The sequence below is a fragment of the Dasypus novemcinctus genome, chromosome 15 (genome assembly GCF_030445035.2).
Source record: "Dasypus novemcinctus isolate mDasNov1 chromosome 15, mDasNov1.1.hap2, whole genome shotgun sequence".
NCBI classification, from domain to species: Eukaryota; Metazoa; Chordata; class Mammalia; order Cingulata; family Dasypodidae; genus Dasypus; species Dasypus novemcinctus.
The window spans coordinates 3,017,202-3,029,323 of record NC_080687.1 but is presented as its reverse complement, the minus strand read 5'-3'; the positions used below and the strand labels follow the sequence as shown (position 1 = coordinate 3,029,323).

The 12,122-nt window shown below is 38.9% G+C and overlaps 1 protein-coding gene across 17 annotated transcripts in view; it reads right to left on the bottom strand.

The window, feature by feature from the left end:
* The window catches only part of SUPT20H (SPT20 homolog, SAGA complex component), a 37,039-nt gene that overhangs the window by 17,535 nt on the left and 7,382 nt on the right, over positions 1-12,122 (bottom strand). For all 17 annotated transcript variants that reach the window (XR_011645776.1, XR_009180813.2, XR_011645775.1 and 14 more), the window contains exons 8-16: positions 8,994-9,110; positions 8,825-8,878; positions 7,675-7,814; positions 6,122-6,278; positions 5,968-6,024; positions 4,336-4,407; positions 2,945-3,102; positions 2,061-2,087; positions 333-365 (exon numbers count right to left, since the gene is read on the bottom strand). Coding sequence is in view for 14 of the 17 variants with exons in the window: in XM_058276926.2 (XP_058132909.1) it covers positions 333-365; positions 2,061-2,087; positions 2,945-3,102; positions 4,336-4,407; positions 5,968-6,024; positions 6,122-6,278; positions 7,675-7,814; positions 8,825-8,878; positions 8,994-9,110 (815 nt within the window). In the remaining 3 variants the exon portion in view is untranslated. The remainder of the gene's footprint in view (positions 1-332; positions 366-2,060; positions 2,088-2,944; positions 3,103-4,335; positions 4,408-5,967; positions 6,025-6,121; positions 6,279-7,674; positions 7,815-8,824; positions 8,879-8,993; positions 9,111-12,122) is intronic.

The following is a 12,122-nucleotide window of genomic DNA, read 5'->3' as shown; positions in this document are numbered from 1 at the left end:
CCATGAAAACTATTCTAAATATTAAAAACGCTGGAAAACCGGAATTAGATCCCCACAATTTTTCCCCATGATAAGAACCACTCTGAACAGTTTTGGGTATCATAGTCATTCAAACATTTTCCTAGAATCACCACACTTCAGAGTTGGAAAGGAGAGACTTTCTAGTCCAGTGATCTCATTTACAACTGTTGCCCATAAATATTAAATGGTGAATGTTTCATCAGTTAATGGCATAACTATAAATAAGGTTTTTCTCCCAAGACAATTCTCTATCCCACGAGGCTTAAGATTTTCACATCAACTCAGAATATTAAAGATGCAAATATGTTTACCTTTCAGCATCAGTCTTTGATCCAATAATGAACCTGAAAGGTTTAAAACAACAATAAAAGTATTAAAGAGCTGTCCTTAAGAAGTCCTGGGAGGCTCTTAACATTCTAGCTATAGTAATTTTATAAACGAATTTTTTAATTAACCACGATAACATGAAAATTTTTTTAAAATATATTTAAATATATGAAGTAATGATCAAGTTTTGAATGCAGTTTAAAATAAACAGGTGAATAATGTGGTTGATTTATTGAGTTAAAGGGAGACTTATTTTGGACAAGACTTAACTATCAAAACAAAAAAGTCTTTTAAAAGAGTTTGGGGAAGCGGATATGGCTCAAGTGATTGAGCTCCCACCAACCACATGGGAAGTCCCAGGTTTGGCTTCCCAGTGCCTCCTAAAGAATACAGGGGGAAGTGAATTTGGCCCAGTGGTTAGGGCATCCACCTACCACAGGGGAGGTCCGCGGGTCAAACCCCGGGCCTCCTTGACCTGTGTGCAACTGGCCCATGTGCAGCGCTGATGTGCATAAATAACGCCGTGCCACGCAGGGGTGTGTCCCTGCATAAGGGAGTCCCACGTGTAAGAGTGTGCCCTGTAAGGATAGCTGCCCAGTGCAAAACAAAGTGCAGCCTGCCCAAGTATGGCGCTGTACACACGGAGAGCTAACGTAAGATGACGCAACAAAGAGAGACACAGGTTCCTGGTGCCACTGATAAGAACAGAAGCGGTCACAGAAGAACACACAGCAAATGGACACAGAGAGCAGACAACTGGGGTGGGGAGAGGAGAAGAAAAAAAAAAAAAAGAACTTCATTCCCCCCCAAAAAAAAGGAATATGGGCAAGACAGCAGCCTGCCACGATGAACTGACGCCACAAGATACACGAGGAAAACATAATGGAATACAAAACAAAGCAGGGGGCAGAGTTCGTTCAAGTGATTAGGAGCATCCCTACCACATGGGAGATCCCGGGTTTGGTTCCCGGTGCCTCTGGGAAGACAAGCACACAACAAACAGATATAGCAATGAACAGACATAGCAAGTGCAAATTATGAGGGAGTGGGAAGAAACAAATCTTTAAAAAAAAAAAAAAAAAAGGCTTGAACCGCAAGCAATATAGTCCCATCCATTTGCACCTTGGGATCCAAGATCCCTCTCAATTAAGGACGGAGTGGGCATCAACACTCCAGAATCCTCAGGACTAGGGAATGAATGATGGACTAGGATAGACTTACTGTTATTCTACAATAGACTTATTGTGATTATAGCAATGGAAGAACTTCCATCACTGATGTGGAGGTAGTGGCCCCTGGTGGTTCTGACAAAGGGGAAAAAAGAAAAGCTGTCATCTGGGCGCATTTTTGGGACGTGGGAATTGCCCTGAATAACACTGCAATGACAGACATAGGCCATTATACATATCCTGTAATAACCTATAAAAATGTGTTGGAAAGAGTGTAAACTACAATGTAAGCTATAAATCCATGCTTAGTGGCAATGCTTCAAAAAGGTGTTCATCAATTGCAATAAATGTACCACACTAATGAAAGATGTTGTTAATGTGGGAAAATATGGGAGGGTTACGGAGAGGAGCATATGGGAATCACCTATATTTTTTATGTAACATTTATGTAATCTAAGTATTTTTTAAAAAAGTATGTTTAAAAAAAAGTCTGACATTTATATGATTACTTATCAGATTGAAATAGTGAGTTTATGTAATTACCAATTTGAATGATCATCTGTGGAGAAGCTGAAATACAAAACATGAAAGAAAAAAAACTTGGTTAATTCAAAGCCCAAGCTTGAACTTCAGTTATGAAATCAAGTAATTTATGAATGCAGCAGTCAGGAAGGTAATAAATCCTGCAGCACGTCAGGAGTGGTTAAGTTCTGTTGTCAAACAGATCCCGTCCTTCCGGGCAACATCTAGCGGGGCACTGGGGAGGCTGCTCTTCAAAGCCGCCTCGCTGCCAGAGCTCACGCTCACTTTCTAAAATGTAGGTCTTAGAAACGGTAATATAAACCTGGACCCTACCTTTTTACAGTGAGTTGTTTTTTTCTTCCTTTCAAAAGAGTATTGACTTAATTAAAAACAAGCAAACAATGCTAATAATAAAACAAAACTGAAAACTGATAATCTGTCCCAAGTTTTGGAAGACCAGCTCGGCTATGTGTGTTTCTAGAAGCAACCACAGCACGAAGCACTGAGTCTGTCTTTACATGCAGTGCAGACATACCAAGCATCTTTCGTGGCCTTTACATTCAGTGAACTTACTTCCCATTGAAACAAAGCAATATCACAGAATACTCCATGCAACACATAAATAGACCAAGAAGGCTATCAGAAGCTTACACTTCAAAGCAAGTATAAAAATAATCATATCAAAGATTAAAAGAAAAAATTATTAGAATTATTTTAAGTAATTCTTGGACAACATGTTATCTATGATTTACGTTTACTTGGTTCTACTGCCAAATTTAATTGGAATATTTAGTAAGCAGATGAATCCACAAAGGGAAATCTTAAGTTATGAATCAACAGGCCATCAGTAATTAAGAAGAAAGACTGAAGCTGCTTGTCGATTACATGTGCTTAACAGAACTCACTGGGATGCAGAAACCTGGCTGTCACTTTCCTCCTCTTCTCTGCATGGTTGTATTTTTCCATAGTACAAGGGGTCACCAAGTGACTGCATAATGGTCAGTTTTGTTTTCTGAGACTGATTACCAGCTTCACTTTCAAAGACATAATCATCTTTCACATCCTGAAAAACAATATCCAAACTAAATACATTCTCAAAAGTAAATGATCAGAATTAACAAAGACCAGGAAATAAAGGACAGGCTAATGACAGGAAGGTCATAAACATGCACAGCACTGGTACTTAGGCTATGGAGCTGTGGGACTGCCTCTGGGTAATGGGAATGCCAGTGGGCTATTTGGTAAACCAAGAGAAATATGAAAGAACTGTATATATTGGATACATGAAAACACTAATGTCAGGAGGATAAAATTTTCTAAAGCAGTTTTGCTTGTATTTGTCATAGCATTCGTTTTTTTTTTAATTTTTTTTATGGTAACCTATATTGGATCTTTTTTTTTTTAAAATTCATTTTTAAAAAAAACATTACATTAAAAAAATATGGAGTCCCATTCAAACCCACCGCCCCCACTCCCCACCCCGCCCCCAGCAACACTCTCTCCCATCATCATCACACATCCATTGCATTTGGTAAGTACATCTCTGGGCATCGTTGCACCTCATGGTCAATGGTCCACATCATAGCCCATACTCTCCCACGTTCCATCCAGTGGGCCCTGGGAGGATCTACAATGTCTAGTAATTGTCCCTGAAGCACCACCCAGGTCAACTCCAAGTCCCGAAAACGCCTCCACATCTCATCTTTCCTCCCATTTCCCGCACCCAGAAGCCACCATGGCTACTTTTCCCACACCAATGCCACATTTTCTCTGTGGACATTGGATTGGTTGTGTCCATTGCACTTCTATGTCAAGAGGGGGCTTAGATTCCACATGGACACTGGATGCAATCCTCCTGCTTTCAGCTGTAGGAGCATTTGTTTTTGTTGTTGCTACTGCACATACTAAACATCTGTTAATTCACTCCTAGGGTTCACCTAATTTAATATAGCATGTCTAGTTCTCCCTTAGGAACTTATTACTGCAATTAGAGAAACTTACACAGATCATTTCTGTTAATAGATGATTAGAAGAACTTACTTATTTGAAGTAGAAAAGAGGTACCAACATGCAATCAAAACATAAAAATGCAGCTCTGCACTAAAATTACTTTTTAAAATGGAAATCATTTATATTTTAAAAAACAGAAAAATGGTTGTTCTTTCTTAGAATTCATTAAACCCCAGAAAGGTCTTTAAAGGAAAGAAAACAAAACTAACAGTCCCAAACTAAAGCAACTGTACTTTATGGTCAATAAATTTAGCATGGCAAAAACAGACTGGCAATGACTGCTTACATGGGCTGGCCACATGGTTGGTTGTGAGTCATCAGATTTGATAGACTTTTCCACTTTAGCGTATTTCTCCACCTGAACAATCAAACCCACAGATAACAGAAAGAAAGGAATCAGTACTCTGACCCTCAGACCGAAGGGAAGAATTTAAATTCAAAACACAACATACCTTTGTAATACCACCCAAATACTTAAACTTTAGTTTAAGACCTTCCTAAAGTATTCAGTGAAAATAAATGGCTTTAAAAATAAAACAGTTAGAATCCCTTTTGCCATTAAAGCCATGTAATATATGCTGACATTTTTCTGGATAGTGCTTGTGTCTCTTTTCATAAGTTGTCACAACTGCCCTTGAGTCTTTCCTTGAGGAAAATTGGCATGTTAAGGCAAGTTAAGAAACAAGATTTTCCCCCTTTTGCTTTTAATGGAATAAGAACTGTCATGTAACAACAGCGGGGACAAAACTGGAAAGAGTGTGACAATGCAGATTCCAAGTTAGCCTGTCTGGTTGCTGCGATTCTGGCAAATTCCCAGGTGATGCCAGTGTTGAGGTGTGGTGATTTGCATGTAAATTAAAGTTTGGAAAGCACGCTTTGGATATCCAACCCGTCTTCCCGAACTAAATTCCATTCTTTCAAATTTACATCAACATCTTTTCACAAGCCTTATTCCTTGAGAAGCACAAAAGCCATCCAAAAGACACGTGATTCTCCCTTCAGCTGCATAAACAATCTATCTCTGACAGTTCTGGCTTTGTGCTTTTCATGATTTTTAATATCATAGATAACGAAGAGAAAAGTACATTTGCTAACCTGAGAAGGATGCAAAAGAAGCAGCAAACACCTATAAGAGTAACTAACCAGCAGTAAAGAGATGAGTAAATAATAAAAAGGAACACAAGAAAAAGAAACAGTAAAGTTAAGAAAAATATGGAACCTTTTATCAAAACATCCCTCTCCTGTCTTCCATCATTTCCTTTGTATTTTTTTATGCTTTTTTTATCTTCCATCATTTACAGCTCACGTGTATTATTGAGCAGCAGAGTTCATTCAGGGTTCTATGGTTCCTAATCTTCATCACTGCCCAAGTACTACTATAGTTTTTAAATATAACCATGTGATGAAAGAAGTATTAAGAAACAATAAAATATTGTGAAAAGACGAACAAGAAGCATTTAATGCATATTTTATAATACATGTATTTCTCTAGATATTATAATTACTTTGCTTTTTGTTCCAGCTCTAAACACTATAGTATATTAAGGGGTTTTTTACACAGCTTCTAAAAATGAGCAGTTGATTTAAAAAACATTATTTTGGTTTTTTTTTTTAAGAGCTACTGGGGGCTGAACCCAGGACCTCGTACATGGAGAGGAGGGGCTCAACCACTGAGCTACACCAACATCTCAAGGCAAGTTGGTTTTCTTGTTTTTGTTTATAGTAGGTACCCGGGATCAAACTCAGGACTTCGTACATGGGAAGCAGGCACTCAACGACTTGTAGTTAACATTCATTCCCCTTGGTTCCTTTTTCTAGATTATTTTACCCCCAAAGTATAAGCTAGTTAACTAGTTTAAACTTAGGAGCTTTATGTTATTAAAAAAAAAAAAGAAAAGCAATTCATGAATTGACTTACATCCACTTCAGAAGGTACAGCCAAATTACAGGGACTCCGTTTCCACATATCTACACACTGAAAACATTAAAAACAGCATAAATACACTGAAAATTCAAAACAAGGCAAGGCTTTGCAATAAAAAAAATACTTCCATTTAAAATTATATACTTACATTTCCTGCTTTAGAAATTTTGAGGTCATAATGCTGACCTGCTTTTCTTTCTTTTCTTTTTTGTAAAAAATCAAGTAATCTCAGCTGAGGAGGAGGAGGACCATGAGACAGATCCTGCTGTCGATTCAGAGAGGATCTGGAATATCTCTTGAAACATCTAAAACAGAAAAAGAGATACGAACTAAACAAAGCTCTTAAAAGAAACTCGTAACGTATGTGGGTTTGAACGAGTAAGCATTAAATGTTTAATTAAACCACAAATATTTATAAAACACAACATGCCAATCAATGACCCTGGCACTGCAAAATAAAACTGAACCAGACACACAGAATTCCTGCCACTGTGGAGTCGATATTGCAAAGGGAGACAGACATTTGCATATAAACAGGTAACCTAATTCCAGATAGAAATAAGCATTATGAGAAAAAAATGGGTACTGTAGTGATAGAGAAGGGAAGGGGTGAAGAAATGCTGTGAGGTGAGACTCGGATGGTAAGGAAGCAATCTTGGGAAAATCAGGTATGGAATATGTGAAGCAGAGAGAATTTAAAAAGGTGCTTAAGACAAGGGCGAACATGGTTGTTTTGTGTGTGATATTTGCTATTTTATTTTTATTAAAAATTACATGCTCATTATAGAAAATGCAGAAAATCTCTATAACAGGCAGATAAAAAAATCACCTCTCAATTCTGCTCTGATTGGACAGGAGCACACCTAAGAATTTTATCCGGTTCTGGTTAAGAGAAAAATCCATCCTGCTCTCTTTTTTACATATTGGTAGTGCATATTTGTTATGGTTCCTGAGAGTACATTTTCATATTTGTACTGTTAACCACAGTCCATCATCCAAATTGGTTGGTTTTAAACAGATATGAACAGATATATGGAGACTTTCTAGGACTGCCGGTCAAACCTACATACTAGTACCATATACTCATTTATATAGTAAACTACGGAAATTCAGAAAAATTGTATTTTTCAAACCCCTTCAAATCTGAAGATCTGAAGTGCTTGACCCAAATAATGAGTCAACTACAACTACAATTGCTATATCATTATATTAATATGCAGTTTTATTTTATTAAAAAAAAGACACCTAAAGCACTTTAAGGCATAATTAACATGTTATTAAAACCCAATTATTTTGTTATACACTTAATTCTAAAACTGTGATTACAAATTGTTTCCTTAAAAGATTTCCAAAAATTAAAATGATTACTAGATATTAACAAGCAATGAAATTATTATTTCTATTTATACTTGGTCTCTTGTAGCCTGTTTTGGTGAACAGACTACAAACTTAAAGGGAGTGTGTCCTTTAAAAGACGGCAGAGAAGGCCTCGTTTCAATTTTATAAAGCAGAGATCATTAAAAAAATCACAATGCTAACAACAACAAAAAAAGTCATTGAAAATCTGATTCCCTCCTCTACCCTACCCCTCCCCACAACCCCCACAAAAAAATCAGAGCACTTAAATTTTGGATGGAAAATGTACTAAAGCTACTTGTCACAGGAACATCTTTTTGGTCACCCCTTTACAAAGGCAATTACCGCTTCATCGGACGAGTGTTCATCTTCTGCTTGTTGTAGAGCAGCCTGTTTGCAGTGCAGGTAACTGCCACAGAAGGATCCAGACACAGTGGTTCAGCTGTAGCTAAGATCAGTTGGCTTTCAAGCAAAAGTTTGTCTTCCTGCATTGGATAAGAACACATCAATATCAGATTTCAGATTTTAGATTTTCTAACATGAAATCATACGTATAACAATCTAGAAATATTTCCTGGAACTTGCTACGGACAAGAGTAAAATACAGTTATGTCAAATTCCAACTTTAGCATAAAGAAAATTCTAATGAAAACTCATGAATTTGTAATTTCCCTTAGTTACTACTTGGTTACCTAACAGGAAAGACAGAATAAATGCTAATACTCTCTTATTTATCAATTTCAACAGTAAGGAATTGGTGCCCTAGCAACCTCCAATGGTGATCAGTGCATTTTTCTGATTATGAGTAGTCTTTCAATAGCTTTTAACCTTGTAGATGAAGGATTATAGACAAACTAAAACATAACACTTGATAGTTACTGATGAACTGAATTACACTTAATGACCAAATTTCAGAGAGAACATTTTTCATTACTGATGTCTTCTTCGGTTTAAGTAACTATTACTCTCTTGTAGCAAGACAATAAACGAACCATCTTGTGACTGGCACATCATATATACTGCTGACCAGAACTGGAGGGTTAACTAGCTGTTCTCAGACGTAGGGGAAGTTCCCTAAAGCCAAGGCAACTAGTAAGTATCACTGTCAAAGAGATAGGCTAGGCCTGCTGCAGATCCTGCATGACAGGAAAATAAATATTTATCTGGACGCGTGGTGTAAACACAGCATCTCCTGTATTTGGAAGGGGATAAAAACCAAAGTTTCACATTGGACATATCAAGTCTGCTTTGACCCTATGTCACCGTGGTCCTAAAGAAACTGCGATCAAACTGTTACAGTTCCTTGAGGGATTCTTGCATGTATGAAGAGACCCTTGACTTCGAAAGCTCATAAAAGAATCCCAGATCATTTTTCACAAAAGATGACAAACTTTACTGACAAAAATATAAGCAGTATCTTCTGCTTCAAATACCGATAGCTCTTTTATCGTTCTATATTTTGTTCATTTGGTATTAAAAAACAAAAACAACTTACCTGGGTCCATTTATGGTTATCACTTGTTATTGAATGTACATCACAGATTAAAGTCTAGAATAAATAAAAAATTAAAAGCATTAATGTATAGGCTCACAAACATAATACATTTAATTTTAAAAATGCTAACAAACATCTGAAAAAACATTTGGTAATTAAGCTTTCTTACCTGCATTGTAGGACGTAAAAGAATATGCCTGCTTTGGTAACCAGGAGATTTCATATTACTAGATTGCCTGTAGTCACGTATTTCTGCTATGACACATCCACAATGAAAAATATTAACCTGTTTTAAGTGAAGACATTAAAGTAAATGCCATTTTTCAAACTCCTGAATAGGTTCATATAAAATGATTCAGCTTCTTTATACTCACGCAATATTTCTAGCCATTCATTCATTTTTTTTTTTTTAAGTTTTATTTATTTCTCTCCCCTTACCCCCCACCCCAGTTGTCTGTTCTCTGTGTCCATTTGCTGCATGTTCTTCCTTTTGTCCACTTCTGTTGTTGACAGCAACATGGTAATGTGTGTTTCTTTTTTTTGCATCATCTTGCTGCATCAGCTCTCCATGTGTGCAGCGCCATTTCTGGGCAGGCTGCACTTTCTTTTGCACTGGGTGGTTCTCTTTACGGGGCACACTCCTTGCGCATGGGGCTTTCATACGCGTGGGGCACCCCTGCGTGGCACGGCACTCCTTGCACACATCAGCACTGCGCGTGGGCCAGCTCCACACAGGTCAAGGAGGCCCGGGGTTTGAATCGCGGACCTCCCGTGTGGTAGACGGATGCCCTATCCACTGGGCCAAGTCCGCTTCCCTCATTCTTTAGAATTTGCACTACATAAACCTTCTAAGAAGACTTAAGTTTATTCTATGACTTAGCTGCAACTTAAAGTTGTTGAATGGTTTTTTAGTTCTAGTCTGACGTTGTCATCAACAAAGTACCACACTAATTTTTTTTTTAAAGATTTATTTTTATTTTTCTTCCCTTCTCCCACCCCAAGTTGTCTGCTCTCTGTGTCCATGCGCTGCGTGTTCTTCTGTGACCGCTTCTATCTTTACAAGCAGCATCAGGAATCTGTGTTTCTTTTTGTTGCATCATCTTGTTGTCTCAGTTCTCCATGTGTACGGCGCCATTCTTGGGCAGGCTGCACTTTCTTTCACACTGGGCGGCTCTCCTTATGGGGTATACTGCTTGTGTGTGGGGCTCCCCTATGTGGGGACACCCTTGAGTGGCAAGGCACTCCTTGCGCACATCAGCTCTGCGCGTGGGCCAGCTGCACTGGGTCAAGGAGGCCCGGAGTTTGAACCGCAGACCTCCCATGTGGTAGACGGATGCCCTAACCACTGGGCGAAGTCCGCTTCCAGTCCCACACTATTAATGTCCACATCTTACAAATACTGCTGTTTCTTCTAAAGGTCACTGGCCCACTGTCACACTTAGCTAACTTTTGTCCTTGTTACAAAGTCATTTGTATACTTTCCAATCACCCTTGCCAAACTATATATGCACAGCTAAAATTTCCAAAATTAAAGACTTTACTTCAGTTAAGAAAGCTAATTATAAGTTCATATAACCTTCTGCTAAAAATATTGTTTTCTAATCCTTTTTTCCAAGTCCAAAGATAAGAATGCACATCATGCAAATTTTACCAATCATCACCTGACATGGTCTCTCACACTACTGTTTTTTCACCCATCAGGACTTCTGGTGGATACTGGGACCTCCAAGTTATTACTTATTCTCACAGCCCTTCTTTTTAAACTAACATGTATTAAACGACTACAATGCATGCTACATGCCAGGCTCAACCCACAGAGTTTCAAGGATAGAGCAGCGAGAACATAGTTGCTCAAGTGTGGGAAGACAGGCAATGAACATGCAAACAAGACAATTCTAGAGAGTGATGAACAGAAATAAAGAAAAACCTCTACACGAGGGTAATGTTCCAGCTGGGACCTGAATTACAAGCCATCTGGGACACAGCATCCCAGGCAGAAGGAAGAACAGGTGACAGGCCTTCCGGGAGGAGTCAGCCAGGTGTGTTTTAGCATGGAAAGGAGTGGAGGGAGGGAGAGAATGAGAGCTTGCAGAAGAGAACACTAGAGAAGCAAGGAACTTGACTTTTTTGCTTTCCAGTTTTGTTTTTTTAAGCTTAACATAGCTATGTGCGGAGAAGTGATTTTGGGGTTCTAGAATAAGAGCAGGGAGTTCAGCAAAGCAACCATGGCAGCAGACCATCTACTTTGAAGGTAGGGCTGACATTTGCTGATGGAATCAATTTGAAGGTGAAAGAAAAAGAGGAATTAAAAATGACTCCTAGGTTTTAAACTCTAATACCCGAGCTGTGTCATTCTTTAGACTGGAGAGACTACTGCTGGAAAGGGTTTTGGAGGTAAAATAAGAAGTTCTCCTTTTGTCACATTAAGCTTGAGGAACTCATCACGTATCCAAGAAACATATATTGGCAGGAGATATAAAGGATAAAATGACATTTTTAAACTCATGAACCTGGCTGAGATGACCCATGGACAGTGTTGCTCCAGAAGAATGTAGGGTCTGGGACTGAACCCTGACACATGCACACACTTACGGGTGGAAAGAAATGAAAGAAATGATGATGAAAGAATAGAGGGACAAGACGAACCAGGACAGTGTGAAGCTTCAGAAGCCAAAAGAGTACAGGGGTCATCTGCACTGAATGTTGCTTCCCAAATGAGACCAGTGACCTTTAGTACCTTGGTGAGCACTGGTGACCTTGGTTTGAGCTGCCCTTGTAGAATGGTGACGCCATGAAGTAGAGTAAAGGAGATGCAGGGAAGAATGGGTTGTAAGGAAGGAGAGAGGATGACTGCATAGCTTTGAGCAGTGCTGACACCAAGAGAAGCAGAATTAAAAAGATGTAGCTGCAGAAGGACTCAAGGTCAAGGGAAGGCTTTGTTGTTTTTTGAACAATACATTTGTATTCTGTATCTACTGAGAAAGAAAAACAGATGATAGGAGAGAGGGAGGTACAGTTGCCAAGACCCTGAGGAGAATTCAGAATATGAGAAGGGGATGCCCAGGCACACATTTTAACAGGAAGACGAGCAGCAAGTGAGGAGAGAGATAAGAGGGTGATGGTGGGTGGGTGCTAGCAGGAAACAGGAGTTCCCAAATGACTGTTCCCCAACCCTCCTTAGTAACGCACACAGGAGAAAGGGAAGAGCAGCACGAGAGAGTGATTATTGGGGCTGGGCATGAAGAGAAGCACAGGTACTCAGGCCAGATTCTTGGGCCCAAGCGAAGGGCTTATGTTT